The sequence below is a fragment of the Panthera tigris genome, chromosome D1 (genome assembly GCF_018350195.1).
Source record: "Panthera tigris isolate Pti1 chromosome D1, P.tigris_Pti1_mat1.1, whole genome shotgun sequence".
Lineage (NCBI taxonomy): Eukaryota > Metazoa > Chordata > Mammalia > Carnivora > Felidae > Panthera > Panthera tigris.
Window position 1 is genome coordinate 106,164,462 of NC_056669.1, and position 24,693 is coordinate 106,189,154.

Below are 24,693 nucleotides of genomic sequence, written 5' to 3' on the forward strand. Positions count from 1 at the left end.
TAAAATACTACATATAAACAAGACAAAAACACACATACAAAACTGTACAAAACCCATGATCTCTCCTACCTAATTCTGAAATCCAACAAGTTCTGAAAACCCAAGTTAGGTGGCAAACTCATTTGAAGGAAAACCTGCCTTGAACTGATGTGAGGCTTTTTCTAAGCTTTACTTGTCCCATTTCATCTATCAGACATACCTTTCACTGCAGAAATAGTAAAATGTTTTATTAGGAGGTATTACCTGAATGTCTATTACTGTCCTCAACCTCATGTTTATATGCATCATATTTCTCTATCTAAAATCCAAAAAATTTAGGAGTGCCTGGGTGGCTCAGTCGGTTGAGCATCCGACTTTAGCTTGGGTCATGATCTCGCGGTTCATGGGTTCAAGCCCCGTATCGGGCTCTGTGCTGACAGCTCGGAGCCTAGAGCCTGCTCCAGATTCTGTGTCTCCCCTGCCCCTCCCCTTCTCCCACTCTGTCTCTCAAAAATGAATAAATGTTAAAATATATATATATTTAAAGTCCAAAAAATTTCAAATTCCAAAACACACATAGTCTCAAAGAGTTTGCATAAGGCATGTAGTCACGTTACCTATTTTCTATAGGGATATATATGTGTTTACAAAGAAAAAGAACAGAAAGGATACATTCAAACCTGATCTGTGTGGTGAAGGAGGAGTTCAATCTATCCAAGGTGTCCAATTTTTTGCAAGAACATCATCATTTTTTTAGAACATCATTTCTAATCTCATAAGGAATACACTTCACTTTTAAGAATAAAGAAACTACTACAGTGACAGATAATGTATTACTAATTTATAGAGCTAAATTCAGCCTCTATGAAGACGGCATAGAGTGAAGAAAGCATCTCCACCAGGAAACGCTACTGGAAACGGGGTCTTCACAGAGGTGATCACGTTAAGACGAGGTCATTGGCGTGGGCCCTAAGCCAATATGACTCGGGTCCTTATGAGAAAAAGTAATACAGACACGGGGAAGAATGCAAGGTGAAGACAAACAGACACACGGAGGGAAGACAGGGGCAGAGACCGAAAGTCTACAAAGCCAAGGAATGCCGAGGACGGCCAGAAGCGAGGAAGAGGCAGGAACGGACTCTTCCCCACAGGCTCAGAGAGGGCGTGGCCCTGTGGACAGCTGGACTTCTACTTCCAGACTCCAGAACCGTGACCCAATAATTGTGTGTTGTGTGAGCCCCCTCGTTTGCGGTCCTTGGCTACAGCAGCCCTCACCCGTCACCCACGCCTACTCATTTATGACCTCTCGCTGACCAGATGACACAGTCCACACACAATGACGTCTGCCTCAAGCATTACTGTGTCTACAGCACTGGGTGCACCACCTCACACGAGGTAGACATTCAGAAACGTGTGCGGAAGGCAGGAGTCTAGAGAGGAATCCGTTTCAGGGGAAAAGGTGTCGAACTCAAGTTTTGACAGACGCGTTTAAGAACAACAGCTCTCAACCACTGAGTCGCGGCCCCGGTGCGGAAACACCAGTCACCAGGTACAGGCCAAGGTTGAGGAAGGATGTTCTTTGCTTTTTACAGGACTATAAATTAGAACTAACTCCAGGTAATCCCCATAATAAATGACACCCTCATTCCTTTGTATGCTGATGCGTTTTCTTGAATGTCAATGGGACAGGTGGAATCAGAAAGTCATGCTAAAAACTGCATTCCACTCTGGAGTCGCCACGGAACAATATTTTACAGGACGAACACAGAAGGACCGCTGCGTGGAGAATAGAAGACCGCGACTAATTAACCGTAGGTAGTGACAGTAATGATAAATAATGGCTTGCAGTTATTAAGCACATACTCTTTTCCAGGCACACAAAGCTACGCATTTTACAAACACGGACTTATTAACCCTCATCCTGGATTACTACAACAGCTTCACAACCGGCCTCACTGAATGCACGCCTGTCCTTAAAAATCTATCCCAAATGCAGCAGCCAGAGCGACCCTCTGCGCACATAACATCACTACTCTGCTCAACACACGGCTCCCACCTCCCCCAGAGGAAGAGCCCGAACCCTTGCAAAAGCTGAGCATCAGCAGGACCTAAATGCCTCGCTGACATCGTCGCTAAGCCTCCTCCTGTCACACTTCCCAGTCCCAGCCACTGGCCTCCTTGCTGCTCCTCAGTCCTGCCAAGCACCCTCCACCCCAGGTCGTCTTGCTGCCCCGTCTCCTACACCACTACTCCCCACCCCCCCAGATATAGCTGCAGAACTTACTCGCCCCTTTCTTGGGTTCCGTGCTCAACTCAGTAAGGCCTTGCCTGATCACCCAGCAGTAACAGGACCGGACCGCTGTGAGCCAAAAACTTTCCCCCACCATTCAATCTATTGCTATAACTACTCAGCTGTAAAATTTTTCTTAGTCTCAAAACTTTTAAATGATACATTATGACATTAAGACTTTTATGATGAATATATACCTGTAGCTGCTGAAGATCATCTTCCTGAATGTTCTGGGACAGATTATAAATCTAGAAAACAAAAATCCAGATTGATACCATTCTAGCTTACTTGAAAGGAACCCCAAATAAGCAAAAGCACTGAAGAGAAGCTTTGTACAACTAAAGGTTTGCACAGAAGTACCCAAGGTCTGTCCAAACAGTAATATTATCTCTCTTTTGGGAAACGATGCATATAAGATTGGAATCACATAATTCTTCCTTTACTGCTTAAAATACAGTTTTCCTAAGTTCTTACCAAATCTCCAGTTCCTGTGTGATGTAATTAATGTGATTTCAATTTCCACTTTCCAGACTTTTTTTGGCGTATTTTATATATACTTACGACCAAAGTGGAAAAACAGTCTAAGCTCCTTTTTGAGCTTCTAAGAGCTTAACGTCTATCTGCAGTCTAAAAAGAACATTTACATGTCACCTAGGGATTCTGATAACAGAACAATAACTGAAAATAGATACACTCCATTTATCTTATTTCCTCTGCAAACCTTTATCTTAAGCAAGTGGGGTTACCTGCACAGAACTGGTCATGGTGCTTAGAGCGAAGATGGTGGCACAGTCTTTCACGGTGGACTGGCTGTCAAATGCCCCCTGGGTATCCATCAGAACAACTGCAACCTAAGAGGAAGGAAAAGACCAGCAAAGTAAGAGTGAGAAAGGGAAAAATGTAAAAAAGAAATTGAAAAGTCAGGTGACACGTAAATGAGGCTTTGGCACCTGTTCGTAAATTCCACAGAAAAGTAGTTATTTAGGGGCTTTGTCTTGATCAGAGAATCCTCCTGGAGAAGATTATCTGCTCTGACCTGATGAGATGGTATGAAACAGAGGCCTACAGAGCAATACGTATGGAAGGGGAAAATGCCCACCAATTAAGAGTCAAATGTTGGGGCGCCTGGGTGGCTCAGTCGGTTAAGTATCTGACTTTGGCTCAGGTCACGATCTCCTGGTTCATGAGTTCAAGTCGGGCTCTGTGCTGACAGGCCAGAGCCTGGAGCCTGCTTCAGATTCTGTGTCTCCCTCTCTCTCTGACCCTCCCCAACTCACGCTCTCTGTCTCTCAAAAATGAATAAACATTAATTAAAAAAAAAAAGTCCAATGTTGAGACCGATTAGCTCACCTACCTAGTCAATCATTCAGGCATTTTTGTTCACAGAAATGATTATTACTTTATGTAATTCATAGATCAGGTCCTAGTAATCACATATTATGTTTTTGAGTTTATTTTCAGATACCCAACCCACTACTGTGGTAGAAGAGATATGATATAAATCCACGCAGAAGAAAGTATTATGCATCGGGGCACCTGAGTGGCTCAGTCAGTTGAGCATCTGACTTCGGTCATGATCTCACAGCTCGTGAGTTCGAGCCCCGCGTTGGGCTCTGTACTGACAGCTCAGAGCCTAGAGTCTGCTTCGGATTCTGTGTCTCCCTCTCTCTCTTCCCCCAACCCACTCGCATTCTGTCTCTGTCTCTCTCAAAAATAAATAAACGTTAAAAAAAAAATTTTTTTAAAGGAAGTATTATGCATAAAAATAAATCAAAGCAAATAAAGTTTCTAGCCTCAATACACTGAAACCTAGTGACAGACATGAAAGCTTTATCCTTTTCACACATCCATTTTCTGAAGAGCATACTGTCAAACTGAGTAATCAACACCAATTATAGCTGAAACAAATGAATATCCACACACAAAAGGATCCCTACCTCACATCACCTACAAAAATTAACTCAAAATGGATCAAAAACCTAAATATAGGAACTAAAACCACAAAACCCTTAGGAAACAGAGGTGTTTCCAAGATCTTCATGATCTTGGGTTTAGTAAAGGTTGCTTGAACATAAAGCACAAGCAAACAAAAAAAAAGTACACAAATTAGATTTCATTAAAACTAAAACTTTTGCACGTCAAGAGACACTATTAAGAAAATTAAAAGACAACCTATCGAATAAAAGAAAATAACTGCAAATTATCTATGTTGACAAGGGTCTAGTATTCAAAGTATATAAAGAACAATTCAACAATAAAGACAAATGATCCAACTAAAAAATGAATTTGATTTGAATAGTTATTTCTCCCAAGAAAATATGCAAGTGGCTAGTAAGTACATAAAAATATTCTCAACATCATTAGTCATTATGGAAACACAAATGTAAATCAAAGCCACAATGAACCAAAATAAAAAGCTTTTGAACAAATGAAATTTAAAATTTTTAAATTGAAAAAAAAAAAAAAAAGCTACTGTACAACAAAGGAAACAACCGAAAAAACAAAAAGGCATTACTGAATAGGAGAAGATAGGAGAAAATATCTACAAATGATATATCCAATAAAGGATTAATATCTAAAATATATATATAGAACTTATATACCTCAACACTAAAAAGCAAACAATCTGATTAAAAAGTAGGTAGAGGAGGGGCGCCTGGGTGGTTCAGTCGGTTAAGCGTCTGACTTCAGCTCAGGTCATGATCTCACGGTTCGTGAGTTCGAGCCCCGCATTGGGATCTGTGCTGACAGCTCGGAGCCTGGAGCCTGCTTCAGATTGTGTCTCCCGCTCTGCCCCTCCCCCTCTGCTCTGTGTGTGTGTGTGTGTCTCTCTCTCTCTCTCTCTCAAATAAACATTAAAAAAAAAGTAGGTAGAGGATCTGAATAGACATTTTTCCAAAGAAGACATACAGATGGCCAATAGACACATGAAAAGATTCTCAGTATCATTCACTAATAATCAGGGAAATGAAAATCAAAACCACAATGAAGTATCACCCACACCAGTCAGAGTGGCTCAGTGGGAGGGGGCCTGGGTGGCTCAGTCAGTTAAACATCCGACTCTTGGTTTCAGCTCAGTTCTTAATCTCACGGTTCATGGGTTCGAGCCCCAAGTCAGGCTCCATGCTGTCAAGTGCAGAGCCTGTTTGGGATTCTCTCTCTCTCTGCCCCTTCCCCACTTGCACATGCTACCTCTATCAAAATACATGAAAAACTTTTTAAAAAAATTAAAAATAGAACTACCTTATGATCCAGCAATTCCTCTTCTGGGCATATACCCAAAAAGAATTCAAATCAGTATCTCAAGATATCTCGACTCCTATGGTCATTGCTCCCATGGTCATCAACTGATGAAGGAATGCAGAAAATGTGGTATCTACCTACAGTGGAATACTACTGAGCCTGAAACAGGAAGGAAATCCTGCCATACATGACAACCTTCAATCTCTCCCACGTCCAGCAGGAACCAAGCAAGGTCATTGCCATATTGCCAAAGTACGCTTCCGGGCATCTCTTTCTCCTCAATTAGAGCCCGTGAATTTTTGCTATCTACCAATTTAGTGTAGAGGATACTGAGATAAGCCAGTCACAGAAGGACAAATGCTGCCTGATTCCACTGACATGAGACATCTAAAATAGTCAAACTCAAGGAAACAGAGAAGAGAATGGTGGTTGGCTGGGGAGAAGGCTAAATGGGCGCTGTTTAATGGGTATAAAGTTTTAGTTACGCAAGATGGACGAGTTCTCAAAATCTGCTACACAGCCTACTGCCTATAGTTAACAGCATTATATTATGCACTTAAAATTCTAACAAGGTAGATCTCATGTTAAATGCTCTTAACTACAGTAAAAACAAGGAGAAAGAAAACCTATGTTTACATGAAAACTTGTACATGAATGCTCATGGTAGCATTACTCATAATACCCACAAAGTAAAAATAACCCAAATATCCTTCAAATGATGAAAAGATAAAGTGTGACACGTCCATACAGCAGAGTATTACTCAGCCACAAAAGAAATGAAGCATTGATGATGCTACACCACGGATGGGTGTTGAGGGCGCTGGGCTGGGAGTGGGGAGAGGCCAGACATAAGAACCACCTATTGTATGACTCCATTTGTATGAAATAAATGTTCAGAGCAGGCAAACAGATCCGTGGAGAGGGAAAGTAGATCAAGAGTGGCCAGGTGCTGTGAAAAGAGGGAAATGGGGGAGTGACTGCTAATGAGTACTGGGTTTCTTTTTGGGGTGATGAAAGTGTTCTGGAATTAGACAATAGTGATCCTTGCACAGCCTCATGAGTAGATAAAAAACCACTGAATTATACACTTTAAAAAAATATATTTATTTTGAGAGAGAGACAGTGAGCGAGCAGGGGAGGGCAGAAAGTGAGGGACAGAGAGAATCCCAAGCAGACTCTGTGCTGTCAGTGCAGAGCCTGACGTGGGGCTCGATCCCATGAACCCAGAGATCATGACCTGAGCAGAAATCAAGAGTCAGGTGCTTAACCAACCGAGCCACCCAAGTACCCCTAAATTATATACTTTTAAAAGATGACTTTTATGATGTGTGAATTATATCTCAATAAAAAAGAGCTCATCATGGCATATATTTACAAAAAGAAAAATAAGGCAAATGGGGAAACGAAATGCTAAAGAGAAGCTCTTGCAGAACAGGAGTCACATGTACGCTCAGATAAACTGCTGGATGTCTGGGGAAATGGTATTCTCGTATCACACAGTGAAATGGTGAACTGTCACAACCACAGTCAAGAACAATTTAGTAGCAGCTAGAAAAGGGGAAATGGGCATTCTCAGACCCAGCAAATGCACTGCCAGGTGGCTCTCTAATGTTCTGGACCAGAACCCAAAGAAAGAAATATATTTAACATGACTGAATACATTACACACGTACATAAAGCTGAAACTAAATGTGTATGCACACTGCACTCTGATACTTTCTGCTCTGTTCTAGTTCTTTCTTTTTAAATACTGGTCATGAGCCAATAAATTGATTTCTCTACCCTTCATGGGTCATGGACAGAGTTCAAAAACTATGGCTTGGGGCCATGCTTGCACATTTACTCAAGGAGAGATTTATCAGATTGTTCACTGTAGCAAGGATTATAAAAGTTAAAAAAAAAATTTGTTTTAAAAGGAGACCATCTAAATGGGTTTAATTTAATTTAATGGAGTAGGTAAATGGATAAGATAAGACATTCATATAATTACTACATAACAGTTAAAAAGAATACACGAGTTACATATTTAAAAGATTTTCAACTAAAAAGTATAAATAAATTATCTACATTTTTATCCAGGGAAGTGCTAAGCTAAAATCTCACCAAGTATATTAAAAAGTTAAGGGGCGCCTGGGTGGCGCAGTCGGTTAAGCGTCCGACTTCAGCCAGGTCACGATCTCGCGGTCCGTGAGTTCGAGCCCCGCGTCAGGCTCTGGGCTGATGGCTCGGAGCCTGGAGCCTGTTTCCGATTCTGTGTCTCCCTCTCTCTCTGCCCCTCCCCCGTTCATGCTCTGTCTCTCTCTGTCCCAAAAATAAATAAAAAACATTGAAAAAAAAAAAAAAGTTAAGACAATCATGGAGTGCCTCATGAATGGCTCAGTCAGTTAAGCATCCGACTTCAGGTCAGGTAATGGTCTTTCGGTTAGTGGGTTCGAACCCCTGCACTGTTAGCACAGCACAGAGCCTGCTTCAGATTCTGTCTCCCTCTCTCTCTGCTCCTCCCTCTCCCTCCTTCTTCCTCTCTCAAAAATAAGTAAACATTTTTTTTTTTTTTTTTAAGTAAGACAATCATGGGATGCCCGGGGGGCTCAGTCAATTAAGCATCCAACTTCGGCTCAGGTCATAATCTCACAGTAGTGGGTTTGAGCCCCATGTCAGGCTCCGTGCTGACAGCTCAGAGCCTGGAGCCTGTTTCGGATTCTACGTCTCCCCGTCTCTCTGACCCTCCCCTGCTCATGCTCTCTTTCTGTCTCTCAAAAATAAATAAAAGTTTAAAAAAAATTAAAAAAAAAAAGACAATTGTGAAACTTTTATTTGGGAAACTTCTAAAAAAACTGTTTATTAGTATGGCATTTCTACAATATTATATTGATTTCTGAAAGCACTCCTGATCCTGTTGAATGTCTGAACATAATGTTTTTTAAAGAGGTAGGAAACACAACACCAAGATATCTCTACACACCTATTAGGATGGCCAAAATCAAGAAGATGGACAACATTACATGCCGACGAGTATGTGGAACAACAGGAACTTGCATCATTGCTCGAAACAGTACAAAATGATACAGCTACTTTGGAAGACAGTTTGGCAGTTTCTTACAAAACTAAACATCGCCTTACATACAATCTAACGATCACACTTCTTGGTATTTACTCAAATGAGTTGAAACTGACATCCACACAAAAACCTGCTCACAAATCTTCCAGCAGCTTTATTCGTAATTGCCAAAACTTGGGAGTATAGCTCAGGGGTAGGGCATTTGACTGCATAATTGCCAAAACCTGGAAGCAAACAAGATGTCCTTCAGTAGGTGAAGATACACTATGGAACATCCATATAATGGAATATTATTCAGGAATAAAAAGAAATGAGCTATCAAGTCATTAAAAAAGGTGAGGAACCATAAAAGTACACTGCTAAGGGAAAGAAGCCAATCAGAAAAGGCTACAGACTGTCTGATTCCAACTATATGACTTTCCAGAAAAGGCAGAACTATGGAGACAGAAGATCAGAGGTTGCCAGTTCTGAGAGGAGGAGGGGGGAGGAGGCAGGAACAAACAGGTGGAGCACAGAGGATTTTTATGGCAGTATACCTATTCTGTCTGACACAATAATGGTAGCTGCATATCAGTATACATTTACCAAAACCCACAGAATGTAGAGCACAAAGAGGGAATCCTAATGTAAACTGTGGGCTTTGGTTAATAGCAATATATCAATATTGGTTCATTAATTATAAAAAATGCATTACACTAAAACAAGATATAAACAATAGGGGGAAACTGGCAGATGGGAAGGGGAGTATGAGAACTCAGCAGTTTCTGATCAATTTTTCCATAAATCTAAAATTGTCCCAAAAAATAAAGTCTATTAATGCAAACTGGTGCAGCCACTCTGGAAAACAGGATGAAGGTTCCTCAAAAAAATTAAAAATAGAACTACCCTACGACCCAGCAATTGCACTACTAGGTATTCATCCAAGGGATACAAGTGTGCTGTTTCAAAGGGGCACATGCACCCCAATGTTTATGGCAGCACTGCCGACTATAGCCAAAGTATGGAAAGAGCCCAAATGTCCATCGACGGAAGAATGGATAAAGAAGATGTGGTAAATATATATATACAATGGGATATTATTCAGCAATCAAAAATGAAATCTTGCCATATACAACTATATGGATGGAACTAGAGAGTATTATGCTAAGTGATATTAGTCAGAGAAAGAAAAATATCATATGACTTCACTCATATGAGGACTTTAAGAGACAAAACAGATGACCATAAGGGAAAGGAAGCAAAAATAATATAAAAACAAGGGAAGGGACAAAACATATGTTTTGTTTCTCTTAAATATGGAGAACAAGCAGAGGTTACTATAGGGTTTGTGGGAGGGGGGATGGGCTAAATGGGTAAAGGGCATTAAGGAATCTACTCCTGAAATCATTGTTGCACTATATGCTAACTAACTAATATATGCTAACTTAAATTTACTTGGTTGTAAATTTTAAATAAATAAATAAAATAATCATCTCAAAAAATAAATAAGTAAAATCTATTAATTTTTTTAAAGGTGAGGAAGCCAAAATGATGTCAAAAAACAATGAGCTTTATGGGAGTCAATTCAACAAGATAAAATGAGGGCACTACAAATGTCAGATAACTAAAAGCAAAGCTTGCTTACTACTAACTTTGTAGAGACTTCCTAAACTATTATGAAAAATTAACACACCAGTTGCCCCCAAAATAAGAATCAGATCCACCAGTTCTACAAAATCACGAAGTCAAAAATAATTACGTATTCCTAGAAAGAAAATTATGAAAGCATCTACCATACATTATCAGAAATGTAGAAAGAGAGCAATGATACTGAAAAACACAGAAATGAACAGTTGTAGGGCCTTGTTGTAATGCCTGACCGAAGAGCCCCTGTATTACCCACTGCAGGCCTTAACTCCCTGGGTCTCTTTCTGGCATCTCTAAAATGGGAAGACTGGGCTTCCACTTCCCACCAAAATGGAGTAAGAGACTGAAATTACCCTCCTACCTGAAACCAAAAAAGAACAAAATACATGAAAAGGCAGTTCAAGACACTGGACATCAGGTAACAAAAGGATAATGATCCTCAAGGGAAAGGAAACAGGTAAGGTGAGCCCGTCCGTTGTCCCAGCTTACCGGCCAAGACTCGGGCAAGGGAAACCCAGGCAGAACCCGACAGATTCCCTGAGTTGAAGAGACACAGCTGAGAGTCAGGGAGACCAAGAAAGCTGGAATTCCCAGGCAGAGAGAGATACAACAAACCCCAGGGATCTGCAGAGGGTCCACGTCAAGAGTTCAGCTGAGTACTTACAAGCACGTGTGCATGAGGACACTACCTGAGGCTCGAGAAACAACCATCCAAAAGGTTCAGAGGGAACAGTACCCCGTGCTCACAGACAGCCAAGAACAGGCGTGTTCCCTCAGCCAGACATAATTCTAGAGTACTCAGAAGAGTACTGGGTGGTGAGGAGTAAATAGGTCTAGATTAAATACTACTCTGGTACCATTTAACAAACCTTTTTATTCTTTTTTTTTTTTAACGTTTATTTTTGAGAGAATGCACGGGTGGGGTAGGAACAGAGAGAAAGAGAGACAGAGGATCCGAAGCGGGCTCTGTGTCTACAGGCTGACAGCAGCGAGCCCGATGTGGGCTTGAACTCATGAACCATGAGACCATGACCTGAGCTGAAGTCAGACGCTCAACCGACTGAGCCACCCAGATGCCCCTGGATAAATATTATTTTTAACTGAATTATCAGAGTACACACTAAAGTTCCCATTTTGTTGTTTTTGTTCATTTAAAAGTCTGGTCTTCCTTACCTTCTTCCCACCTGGCTTCTCCACGGTGAAAACTTCACTCCAGATCTGAATCCCAGTGGTTTCTGGGTCAGAGCCCCCTCTCCATGAAAATCCTGTTAACGGTTCTTCTGAGTCACCCAACCAATTTGAACGGCCACCTTCCTTCTACAGGAGAAATAAGTAATATCCATTAAATCTTAAATTTTGAGTAATTTTGCACATCAAGGATAATCCATGAGCTTATCTTGCTCTTTTGGACACAAAAGTCTCATTTTCTAACCTGAGATGAAATAATTCTCACTTACCTGGAAATACAAGTATCGTAGCATAAAGTCCAGAAAGAAGGATTTGCCCTTCCGGAAGGCACCAGCCACGGACACCACCACCACATCAAGGTCTCGGATGTGGTCCTGCAAGAGAATGCTGGCCAAAGCTTTCTCTTCTAGCTCAAAGGAATGCTGGTCTTTCTGAACCAAAACAACCTGCACTGGACCAGGCTTTCCAGTCTCCATGGCATCACCTAGATTGTTGGAGAGAAAAATATTAAGTTTCAAATCTTTTTTTTAAATTTGTATTTTTGAACATGGGAAAAGCAAAACCTTCTTAAACAACACAAAAGCACTAACCATAAAAGAAAAAAAATGACAAATTAGACTCCATGATAAAATTAAGAATTTTTGCTCATTAAAAGACATCATTAAGTAAATATGAAAGCCACAGGCTAGGAGAAAATATTCACAATACCTGTATCCAAAAACTCACATCCAGAATGAATACAGAAATCCATAAGAAAAGGACAAATATTCCAATTTTTAAAATAGTAATAAGCAAAAGGCACTTCACGAAAAAAGGATATCCAAATGGTCAATAATCATATAAAGAGGTGGTTCCATACCATTACTTATCAAAGACATAAATTAAAACCATAATGAGATACCATCACCTGTCCATCTGAAAGGCTAAAATTTAAAAGACGGACAATATCAACGGTGGGAGAGGATATGGTACAACTGGAATATTCACACACATTCTGATGAGAATATAACCACTCTGGAAATCTTCTTGACAATATCTATTAAAACTAGACATAATCTAGCAATTCTACTCCTAGGTATGTAAGAGAAATAAATGCTTATGTCTACCAAAAGACAGAAATACAAGAATGTTCATTCACATCAGCTTTATTCAAAATAGTCCAAAACCAGAAACAATCCAAATGTCCATCAACAGTAGAAAGGATGCCCGCCACTGCTAAGCCTTTTACATACATTTAATTTAATCCTCAGAACAATCCTATGAGGTAAATAATACCACCCTGTATTTAAAAACAAGGATACTAGGTAGGAATGCAAGCTGGTACAGCCACTCTGGAAAACAGTATGGAGGTTCCTCAAAAAACTAAAAAAAGAACTACCCTATGACCCAGCAATGGCACTGCTAGGTATTTACCCAAGGGATACGGGTGTGCTGTTTCAAAGGGGCACATGCACCCCAATGTTTATAGCAGCACTATCAACAATAGCCAAGGTATGGAAAGAGCCCAAATGTCCACCGATGGATGAATGGATAAAGAAGATGTGGTATACAGATACAACGGAGTATTACTCGGCAATCAAAAAGAATGAAATCTTGCCATTTGCAACTACGTGGATGGAACTGGAGGGTATTATGCTAAGTGAAATTAGTCAAAGAAAGACAAATATCTTATGACTTCACTCATATGAGGAATTTAAGATACAAAACAGATGAGCATAAGGGAAGGGAAGCAAAAATAATATAAAAACAGGAAGGGGGACAAAGCATAAGAGTCATAAATATGGAGAACAAACAGAGGGTTACTGGAGGGGTTGTGGGAGGGGGGATGGGCTAAATGGGTAAAGGGCATTAAGGAATCTACTCCTGAAATCATTGTTGCACTATATGCTAACTAATTTGGATGTAAATTTAATTAATTAATTAATTAATTAATATAAGGATACTAGAGCTTACAAAAGCTAAACATCTTGCCCAACAAGTTCTGGAGAAAAGCCTGAAAGGATGTTTAGGGGCTAGGACTTGCAGATCACTCTTAATAACCTAGTCAGCATTTTAGGGGCAATTAATTCTTTAGCTCAAAATTAAGCACTAACTAGTAGTTTCCCTGACACAGTTGAATGCACAAAGATATTAATTCTTTGAAATTCAGAGCCGGGGCCCCTGGGTGGCTCAGTTGGTTAAGCGTCTGACTTTGGCTCCAGTCATGGTCTCACGATTCGTGGGTTCAAGCCCCGTGTCAGGCTCTGCGCTGACAGCACAGAGCCTGCGTGGGATTCTCTCTCCCTCTCTCTGCCCCTCCCCTGCTTGCACTTTCTCTCTCAAAAATGAACAAAAAAACTTAATTTTAAAAAAAGAAAGAAATTCCGAGCCACTTAGTAGCTATGGATTTATGGAAAGTTTACAAAAAGCTACAAGCGTAGCTTAAGGATGAAGCAAAGCACTATTTCCCTAAATGTGAGTATGTGCCACAGGCATTAAAGGAGATGTTTCCATGTAGTTAAAAGGACAATTTTTATTCTAATAATTATGTATTTTAATGTGTATTAGGAAACAAAACCATGTTTTAACGGACTATTGCTTAGAAGGATGGCAAGTTTAAAAGGGGAATCAACTTAAAGTAAACTGAGAGGCACCTGGGTGGCTCAGTCAGTTGAGCATCTGACTTCCGCTCAGGTCATGATTTCACAGCTTGTGGGTTCGAGCCCCACATGGGGCTCTATGCTGACAGCTCAGACACTGGAGCCTGCTTCAGATTCTGTGTCTCCTTCTCTGCCCCTCCCTTGCTCATGCTCTCTCTCTCTTTCAAAAATAAGTAAACATTAAAAAAATTTAAAAATAATAAAGTAAATTGAAAGATAAATATTAAGTAAAGCATTGTACAGGTAAGCAGATATGGCCAAAATCACAAATATGGTTCCCAAGTTACTTTTGTCTGGGAAGGACTGAAGGTTGCCTGATCACAGCAGGCAAAGTCAACAAACAGCAAGACTGCCATACTGCACCCTTTAAGCTAAAGAAACTGCTGATCACTTTTTATATTTAAAATGTCAGCAACAAAAGGGTCTTGCCACTTATTAATTTCTGGCAGACTACTGGAAAACAAGTTATAAATACACAAGAGCTGTCATGGTATCATTGTGATAAATGTATAGGAATATTTTTCTTTCCCTTTACTGCCTGGATAAAAGGAAACATTTCTGTGAATATTCTCTCACAGTTCTTTTTATTGCCACAATAGCAGGTGAATCCAGGAACTAAGGACCTTCAATCTTTCATATAAAAGAACTAACAAGAACAATTTATTCGGACCTTATGGATAAGCCACAGTGTTAAGTACTGTGCAATACTCAGAGCAGTTCCAAACAAGGTCCCTGAGATGGCTGGTCGCTCCCCCAACATTCATTTTCCCCTCCTGCTAAAAAATCCAACAGATTTTTTGCTGGGCATAACACTGCCGGAAAGAAACACGTTTTCAACCCAATCCCGTAGCAGGGCCATCACCGTGTGCCTAAGTTCTGACTGGAAACGATATAACAACTTCCCCCTTTCCTGCTAGCTGGATGCATCAGCGGGAGGGAGTCATCCCGCACCAGGCACATGAGGGCAACACCCGGGAGCACTGGAGCAACAAGAGAGGTAGGGCCTAGGGCTTCATGCGGCAGAAGCGCCATGCTGGCTCGCTGTTATGTGAGTGAATGTGTGTGTGAATGAATGAATGAAACTTACTTGAAGGCTCTCTCAGATACAGCCAAACCCAGTAACCCGTGCAACAGTCCCGGGGGACTTCACAATTAAGTTCATGATGCTGGCTCTTTCAATTTCATCTATTCCACCATGAAAGTGTGCTGAGCAATGTGGACGTACTGACACACAGCAGGCCCACAATAAACGACTGTAACAACAATGAACCGTATGTTCTGGAATACGGTTGAAAGCTACGACCCCGAGGATGCAGATGGTTTTGTCAGAGCACCAGGCACAGGAGGTAAGGTTCCTGGGGCTACAGACAAGATGGAATAAACCGATGACCAGAACGTATGCAGTTGTGCACAATGAACTGTGCTTCAAGGGAAGATGAAGACTACGGAGAAGGCCAGTTGGGAGAACAAAGGAGGTTAAGACCGTCATTCATTTCTTCCTCTTTCGCCTACAGCCCAATGAAAAGGAGGAGAACCGGGCTATGTTTAGTTGGAGGACCCGGGGTGAGCTTGCATTTCTCTTCACAACAGTTTACTGGGCACACTGGATTTAAAAAGATCTTGTTGGGGCGCCTGGGTGGCTCAGTCGGTTAAGCGTCCGACTTCAGCTCAGGTCACGATCTCACGGTCCGTGAGTTCGAGCCCCGCGTCGGGCTCTGGGCTGATGGCCCAGAGCCTGCTTCCGATTCTGTGTCTCCCTCTCTCTCTGCTCCTCCCCCGTTCATGCTCTGTCTCTCTCTGTCTCAAAAAAAAAAAAAAAAGATCTTGTTCCTTTGGTTTGGTTCCACTTAAGGGAAAAATCATTTTGAACTGTACACCCCACCAATAATTCAATTTAAACAAACAGAGTTGCTCTCTTTTCACCACATCATCTTTCTCTCACTTCCTAAGACAAAGAGACAGTATCATTGATCTTCCAAGTAAAAACTTTATTTCTACTCACACTTTTCCAGATGTTATATAAATGTCCTTTTTGTCTTAAAAAAAAAATAAAGATTTTATTTACTTAAGTAATCTCTACACCCCACGTGGGTGTAGAATCACATGTTCCTCTGACTGAATCAGCCAGGTACCCCCCCCCAAAATTTGTTTAAAAAGAGGCACCAGGTTGGTTCAATCAGAGGAGCACGTGACTCATCTCGGAGTCGTGAGTTTGAGCCCTACGTGGGGTGTAGAGATTAAATAAAACTACAAAAATAAATTTTTTAAATAAAAAAATAACTGTCCTTTGCTGGTTTATCTGCATATCTCAGGCTCCCTGATCCCTTAAGATCCCTTCATCAAAACCCTAGCTTAGGCCATACCACCTCCAATCTTTCTTGCCAGTTAGGCACCGTCCCCAAGGGTTACTTTAATGATAGGACCTCATCCATTAGGGCTGACCTTCGTTACAGCACAAAAACACATCATGACAGCAACTACACAAGGGGCTATCAAAACACTTTATGGACTGATGGCTCAAAGCTAAATCTCCATCCTCTAAGCCAAAGTTGTTCACGGTTCTCCCCACTGCCTTGGTTCCTCTAATTCCTTACTCCCCTCATCTTCCCAGGCAGATTTACATTCACTGGTCTTTCTACTGGAAGAAACTTAGGATTCAGGTCCTGTCCTGCCTGGATCCCAAAATTTCCAATGTACAACCTATTCAACCATTTGTTCCCACCTCCTGAAATGCAAGCTCCCCCTGACTCCAGGCAAACGATTATCCTTCGGCGCTCACATTCACCCTCCCTCTGTCCTGATCCCTTCCAGCCCAGACTCTCAGAGCCTATCACTTTACCTGATATACTAAAAAGAAAACAGGCTCTGGAATCCAGAGGGCAGGGCTTGAATCTTTTTTCTCTCCCCTCTAGAATGTAAGCTCCATGAGGGCAGGAATTTTTGTCTCTTTTGTTCAATGTTAGATCGCCCAAGATCCCAGAACAAGGCCCACACCTAGCGGACACCCAATAAATACTTGTGGAATAACTGAATAAACCCCACCACCTAGTCTCAATGTGACTATGGATAAATTTCTTACCACTTGTAGCTCCATTTATTTACAAATTGAATACTCATTTCAAAGCAGAGTCTAACACATATTAGGAACTCAATAAAGTGGTCCCACTTTCCTATTTCCAATAAAACCTCATACCTACTATTATTCCACTCATTATAACACTAGCATTTGTGATCATGACTTATTACCCAGCTGGGAGCTTCTGGGAAGTAGGGAAACGGTCACATTCAGTCCCAGTATCTAAAAGGAAGAAGTTTCCTAGTATTGTGCACATTAACCCCAATAGTACATGTCAAGTATCTCAATAAAAATCAGTTTCTTCTCTTCCCTCTTGCAGTCTCCTTTCACCGCCAAACTCCTTGAAGGTATGTCTTCATCCATTTACCCATTCCCTTCTCATCACTTTGCAATCTGACTTTCCTCTCAATCTCCCTGTTGAAACTATTCTCAGGTTTATCAATGACCTCTTGCCAAATCCAATGGCCCTTTCTTGATTCTCATTCAACTGTGTGACAGACAACACAACTGCCACTTGGTTCTAGAACTTCTGAAAACCTTTGGACTCAGAGACAGTGCCCATTCCTAGCTCCCACCCAATCTCTTTACCATCTCCTTCAGCTGCTTCTTTTTCTCTTTGGCCTCCTGTGAGTTACACCAGCACTCTGCTTCAGTCTTGTGGTTCTCATGCGCTCCCTCAATGAGCTCTTTATTCTTGTAATTTCGCTATACCCTCTATTTTGGTGATGCAACTTCATTAATTCCTAACCTGCATTCAGGTCCAAATGTGAAACTGCCTAAGGGACAGATTCGTCTGGATATTCCACCATCACCTCACTCTCAGAAGTAATATGTAGAAATATACGGGTGTAGGAGTCAAGAGACGAGTTCCTGTTCCAGTCCTACCACTAACAACCTATGTCATTCTGGGCATGTCTAGTCTTTGGTCTCAACTGTGAAATGAGTCAAGATTCAACCTCTAGAAACCCTTTCAGTACTAACATTTCATAAGTCTACTTGTAGTGTCATCAAAATGAATCCTCTCAATTATTCCACTTCTCTGAAATCTCTACCTCTCAACCTCTACATCTCCCGACTCTGTCTTCCTTTACACTATATCCCCAAATCCTATCATTTCCTCCTATGACTCAAGCTCCTCTTTTGGCAAAGGCAGAATGTACAGGAGAAAGGTCTTCCCCAACAACTGGGGCCCAGTTTTGCAATGACTCTTAACAGCATGAGTAAATCATTTTACTTCTGTGTCTCAGTTTCCTCTACAAAACCAGGCAGTTAGGTGAAGTGATTTTCTAGCTCTAAAATTCAATGACTCTTTAACAATTGAAAATTCCCTGGATATTTAAATTGGCCAAACTTGCTAGGTAACCCATTCATCCCTTGGCGTAATTTAAATTATACAGGAATGGCTAAAGAACAGGTCAAAATTTATAACGATAAAAACATTAAAGCAACTTGCTAAGGATTCACACGAAAGCTTTCGAGGTTTGGGGTTTTGTTTTGAGGGGTTTTTTTTTTGGGGGTGGGGATTGGGATTCCCCCTAATTGCAATGAAATTACTCCCACTTCTCAGGAATCTTAAACTCTAAAGATCCAACCTCCAGGAATGGTAGTAGAAAAACTTTTAAGTGGCAACCTTACATGCCTTCTCCCTTTAGTGAAGCAATTCTTCCCCAAGATCTATAAATCTACTCTGACACAACAGTAATGCTCACTTATATGAACAGTTAATGTTCATTTATATGAAGAGCTAAGGCTGTATTGTGTTTATATGAATAACAGAGACATTTTTGTACACATATAGAGATGTGGCCTGACCATAGTCACATCTGTCATCCATATACATATAAATGAACTTAAAACCTATGTTCAAAAAAAAGCGTGTAGGACAAATGCTCTTTCATACTGCCAATTCTGATTATTGCTGTAATAGCTCATAGTAATACTGAAACAGCCATCACTTCAGGTATGTAGGAAATGCTGAAAATATCTGGATAATGAAAGTCTTTTAACAGTTTGTGTGGAAGCTACAATCTTTTTTCTAATTACTTTTAAAGTACTGATTTATCCTTTACTTTTGGCACAACACACCTTAATCCGGACTCACCAACAGGTCTATATACACCTGTTCAAATAATCTCTGTGATAACTGCATTCAATACACTTAGCTCTGCACCAAAATGGCAAAGGCAGACAACCCAAGTAGAAAGTTGAAAGACTTAACAGGTGAAACAAATTATCACAGGGAAGCATTTGTAGAGACCTAGCAAATTACAGCATTAACTCTTCCTAGAACGACCTAACTTTGAATGTTTAAAAGACTTTTTAAAACGTAGTTCCACAGGCTAAATTAAAAATAGGTGAGACTACTGAATCATAACTGGGCTTTTCAGGTCTATGGAAAACATAACTTCTAACAAATAAATTCTATCAGAAAAGCATTATCGGGGGGCACCTGGGTGGCCCAGTCAGTCGGTTAAGCATCCGACTTCTGATTTCGGCTCAGGTCATGATCTGGTTGGTGAGATCGAGCCCGTCAGGCTGGTGCATTGACAGTGCAGAGCCTGCTTGGGATTCTCTCTCTCCCTCTCTCTCTCTCTCTGCCCCTCCCCATTGTGCGCTCGCTCGCTCTCTCAAAATAAACTTAAAAAAGCATCGTAGGAAAAAAGTTTAAATTCCCCTCAAATATTTGAAAACACACCTGAACGGGGATAAATTCAATGAAACTAGTTAACTGGAAGCAGTTGCAACTGCCACTTCAGAAAATTCATACAGAATTTAGTTGATCAGTTCGACAGTGTAGACCAGGGTTATTCAACCTGGGCATTACTGGTATTTGGGGCCAGATAACTCTCTACTGTGGGAAGCTATCCCATTCATTGCAGGATATCTAGCAGCAACTCTGGCCTCTACTCACTAGATACCAGTAATGCTATCCCCTGGTTGTAAGACTCAAAAATGTTTCCAGAAATTGCTAAATGTCCCACCGGGGCATAATCACCCTGGGTTAAGAACCACTAGAGTAGAGCCAGCCTCAGTGCTCATCTTTACTGCTTAGAGAGTTCCAAAAGCAAATTAACTTCAGTTTCAGAAACATTTCTACTAAGTATAGTGTATGACTCAGGGTAAAGTTATGACCTGAGTTTTCCACTCTCCTTTTAAAACACATTTAATAAAGGGCAAGAGCAACACACCCAAAAACAGAGGCATATCATTTCATGCCTTGTTCTCGCTGGCAGTCTTTAAAGTTCCTAATTCAGACAAGGCCAGAGAAAACACATCATCGTATGTGAGGGTAAGTACGCTAAGACCTCTGCCAACTCCAACTGCTGGGTGTGGTTCCATTTGCTCATGGTTGGGGAGTGCTTTTATATACTGTATTCTATTCTGTCTTAAGGCAGTAAGTAGATACACATATTTTTTTAAGTTGTCTCAGTGAAAATACTACTTATACGAAACAAAAGAGAACACTGGGGGAAATTTACATTGTAATCAATTCAAGGGCTTAAGAGGAATTTTTTCTCAATTCATCTGCCATAAAAAAAAAAAACCTGTGTACTTTAGCACAGAATGCTGAACAAAACCGTATTTTCCTGGTCAGTTTTGTAGTGCTTTATGAACTTATAAAGATAACTATGACTAAACAGTACTGAAGATTCAGAAATGCAGAGACCAGGCTGAATCTAAAAATGACGCCAGGCTATATTATAGAAAAAAAACATTTTTTTAATAGAATGAGTTCAATATTCATCCTATTTGACTCTTCCCTAAAAATAAGAAATCACCAAAATCAATTTGGTTACCTGAAGGTTTTGTCTGTGTTCCAACTGAATAATGCTTTCTTAATTGGCAATATTTGACTTGGATGCCTTATCAAGACATAAAAACAGTTTTTTCACCTACCACACCAGTAAAGTCTATTTCCTAACTTGTAATATACTTTAGCTGTGAAATATATCAAGTTCTATCAAAATACATGCTACTAAAAAGTATGTTTTACAAATTTGCAAAGAGCATCAACTTCTCAACACAAATACTGATATTACGGGGGCACCTGGGTGGCTCAGTCGGTTTAGTGTCTGACTTCGCTTCAGGTCATGACTTCGAGGTTGAGTTCAAGCCCCACACCGGGGTCTGGGCTGATAGCTCAGAGCCTGAGCCTGCTTCAGATTCTGTGTCTCCTTCTGTCTCTGTCCCTCCCCAGCTCTGTCTCTCAAAAATAAACATTAAAAAAAAATTTTTTTAACGCATATTGACATTACAAATTATAGTTCCCATAAAGTAACAAATCAAATGGAAGCAACCACCTACAGGGAAATTTTAGTATATATTAGTACACAAATTAGAATTACTTGGGGTTAACTGTTGGCTGGCCCCTGGATGAAGTAAATCAGAATCAGTGGGTCCCACACATCGTCAGATTTTAAACACCACAGGTTTTTCTAATGTGCAGCAGAACTGAGATAGTCGGCTCTACAGTGACTAAAGCTTTTTTTTTCTTTTAAACAAAAGCTTTCCCCTCACTTTCCCCTTCCCCTGCCATGATGTTTTTTAGACAATATATTCCTAAAACTTCAGATAACTTGGGGAAATGTTTTCAAATTCAGATTAACTTTAAAATGCATCTGTGTTACGTGAACAATTTCTCAGTTCACAAGGCCAGAGAAACTTAACAGGCATGCCTAGTCATTATAGGCAAATTTTAAACCTGTTCTCAAACAAGTTCACACAACCCAGGTGCTTCATAGGAATCTTAAAAGGATACTAACCAAACTGTTAAATGACCTAGCACTGGGGATTTGGGGAGGTCAGACAACTTTATACTGATCTCTTGCTTCTTACAATTCTCTATTATCTCATTTTAAATAATGAGTGTGCATTTAAACTTTTTTCTAAGATTTAGAAATCAGAAGAATGAAAAACACACGTGCTGCAACGCAGAATCAATTTTAAAAAGCCCATTCGAAACAAGTTCTATTGGGGCGCCTGGGTGGCTCAGTCGGTTGAGCGTCCAACTTCAGCTCAGGTCATGATCTCACAGTTCGTGGGTTTGAGCATGAGTTCGAGCCCCGCGTCGGGCTCTGTGCTGACAGCTCAGAGCCTGGAGCCTGTTTCGGATTCTGTGTCTCCCTCTCTCTCTCTGACCCTCCCCGGTTCATGCTCTGTCTCTGTCTCAAAAGTAAATAAACGTTAAAAAAAAAAAAAAATTAAAAAAAAAAAGAAACAAGTCCTATTTAGTGAACGCTAAGAAAATTATGCCAGTACACACATTTATCCCCTATCGTTATTTTCCTTAATTTCACGATTATCCCAATGAGCTAGTAAACGGTAGCTAAAAAAACAACGTGCTGCACTAGTGTTATTTCTTTTATTACAGAGATCCGTTTCATCCAAGCGTTTCCTATACAGGTGGTAAAAGCAGAAACAGGGATTTCTAGCCTACAAGGCTAGTTTGGTACAAAGTCGAAAAAAGCACTAATTTGAACTTCAGTTCACTGCAACACTGAACACCTGACACAGATTAAACCCACGTAGGTTTTGCTTCTCCAAAGGCAAGCCTAAATGTGAAGTGACGTCACGTTCTGGGGTCCGTTAGTTCTTTTCTCCCTTTCACAAAACACTGCACCCAACTTCGCACTCAGATTCGAGGGCTCGGATTTAAGATTCTCCAAACAATGTTTTGTTTTTTTTTTTTTTTTTGCTTCTAGGTTTCTCGAGTAAAACTTTAGGCGATTTCAGTTGACGCACAAGCCAAGAACAAAGCTGGGTAAAATGACTGATGAAGTATCTATCCTTCAACCTACGGTCTCTATTTGATTAATACTTTTGCTCTTTGTTAGGTCTTCGGGAACGCCTCGGCACAACGTACGGTGCCTAACGTCCTAGAAGAACTTCCTAAAGACCAATTCAGGCCACATTCTTTGATCTCGTTCATGGAAAGAAGGGCGATGTTAAAATCCACGCTCCTAATACTTGTCAGCGCCTCGAGGTCGTTAGCACGAAAATAAAGCTTCCAACTCCAAGACACTTCGGAGTCCGCCAGCGCCTTGCCAAAGGCTGACCCTAGACCATCTACCTTCCCGCTCCCTGGGCCCCCGGATCCCGGGCCGCGAGCGAGAGAGCGAGCGAGCGAGCCAAGTGCCGGGCAGGGAGGGGGGCCGCAGCCCCGGAGCGCGCGCCGCTCGGCCAGGGCGGGGCCGGCGGGGCCGCAGTTGCGGGACTCCGCCCGCCCGCCCGCCCCACCAGCCTTCGCGCACTGCGGGCCTCCCCCGCGCGCAGGGCCCGACCCCCGAAGGCGGCCGCTCCCAGCCGGGAGCCGAGGCGCCGCCCGCGCCCGATCCTCGCGACCAGCCCCCGGCCCCGAAGTCGCGGCCGAGGGTACCCCGGGCAGGGGCGCGCGGTACAAGCCCCGGGACCGAAAGGGCGGCGGTGCGGCCGGGCGGTCTCCTTGGAACTATAATCAGGAGGGCGGCGGGGGCGGGGGAAATTGGGCACCTCACCTGCTCCTCCCGAGGCAGCCGCTACCGCTCGCTGAGGGGACAACATGGAGCCTCCGCCTTCAGCACAAGCAGCAGGGGCGCGGAGAGGGGCGGGCAGAGGCGAGAACGAACCGGGCCCAAGAGGCGGGAAACGGGCGGGGCCTGGGCTCCAGAAGAAACTGGGGAGAAGGAGGGGGACGCAGAGCTTGGAGGGAAAGAACACGGGGCGGGTTTGCGAGGCGCGGCAGGCGCTTGGGCGGGCCGGGGGTGGGGGAGGCGCGAGCGACCGAATCCCGCCCGCCCGACGCGTGTGCTCGTACGCGCGCGCGCGCGCGCCGCTGGCTAGCTGGGACTGCGCAACGGGGGCGGCTGTCCGTTGGGAATTGTAGTCCGGCGCTCTGAGTCCCAGCCTGCGGTCCCTCGTCTGCGCACTCATCCGGGGCGGGGAAGAAGCGGAAGAGAAAGGACTGGGCGCGGCTCTTCGACGACTGAACTACAACTCCCAACAGGCCACGCGGGGAGGGGAGGAGCGAGCCCGCTCAAGCCCGGGCCCGCCCGCGAGCCCCGCTGGGATCCTGATCTTGAGACACGGTCGGGGGCGAGGGATTTGGGGTAACCGGCCTTCAGCCCCTACGCGCCGCGTTTGAGACGGTTTCGGTGTCTAAGGACGGAAGGGAGGCCTCAAACCTGGATGACGTGAGCGTCACTGGTTTTTTAACGATTTTGACTTCACAAGGAGAGGAGGCCGTGACTTCATTACCACTATCATCAGCTTCACCCCATAATCCCCTGCCTGGCCAAGGCTGGTGGTGCAGGATCACCACCGCTCTGATAGCTAAGAAATTCCAATGAGTCTCCTTCCGCAGGCTTTGTCCAGCCTAAGCTATGGCCATGTCTGGTAAATGTCAGATTTACAGGAGCTTGCTTTGAAACTACTTTTGCAAGCGCAACTTACTGATCAATGCAAAAGCAGGTTCTCCAAAAATGCTTTTATTCACACTTCACCTATGATTGAGAAAATGTCAGTTGCCACAGTGGAAGAATCTTGTTATTTGGGATTTGTTGGGGTAGGGGCAGTTATCGGAGCTAAGTAGCTGGTGGAGCTTATAGGAGGCTAAAGC

The 24,693-nt window shown here is 42.3% G+C and overlaps 1 protein-coding gene across 6 annotated transcripts in view; it reads right to left on the bottom strand.

The window, feature by feature from the left end:
• Positions 1–24,693, bottom strand: part of ATL3 (atlastin GTPase 3) — a 55,835-nt gene that overhangs the window by 24,948 nt on the left and 6,194 nt on the right. For 3 of the 6 annotated variants that reach the window (XM_042958143.1, XM_042958141.1, XM_042958142.1), the window contains 4 exons: positions 11,654–11,868; positions 11,370–11,513; positions 3,016–3,120; positions 2,467–2,517 (listed from right to left, as the gene is read on the bottom strand). In XM_042958143.1, coding sequence (XP_042814077.1) covers positions 2,467–2,517; positions 3,016–3,120; positions 11,370–11,513; positions 11,654–11,860 — 507 coding nt within the window. In that variant the 5' untranslated portion in view covers positions 11,861–11,868. Of the gene's footprint in view, positions 1–2,466; positions 2,518–3,015; positions 3,121–11,369; positions 11,514–11,653; positions 11,871–23,593; positions 23,778–23,920; positions 24,112–24,693 lie in introns of those variants that run through there. The other 3 variants (XM_042958145.1, XM_042958144.1, XM_042958140.1) reach the window with 3 other exon arrangements.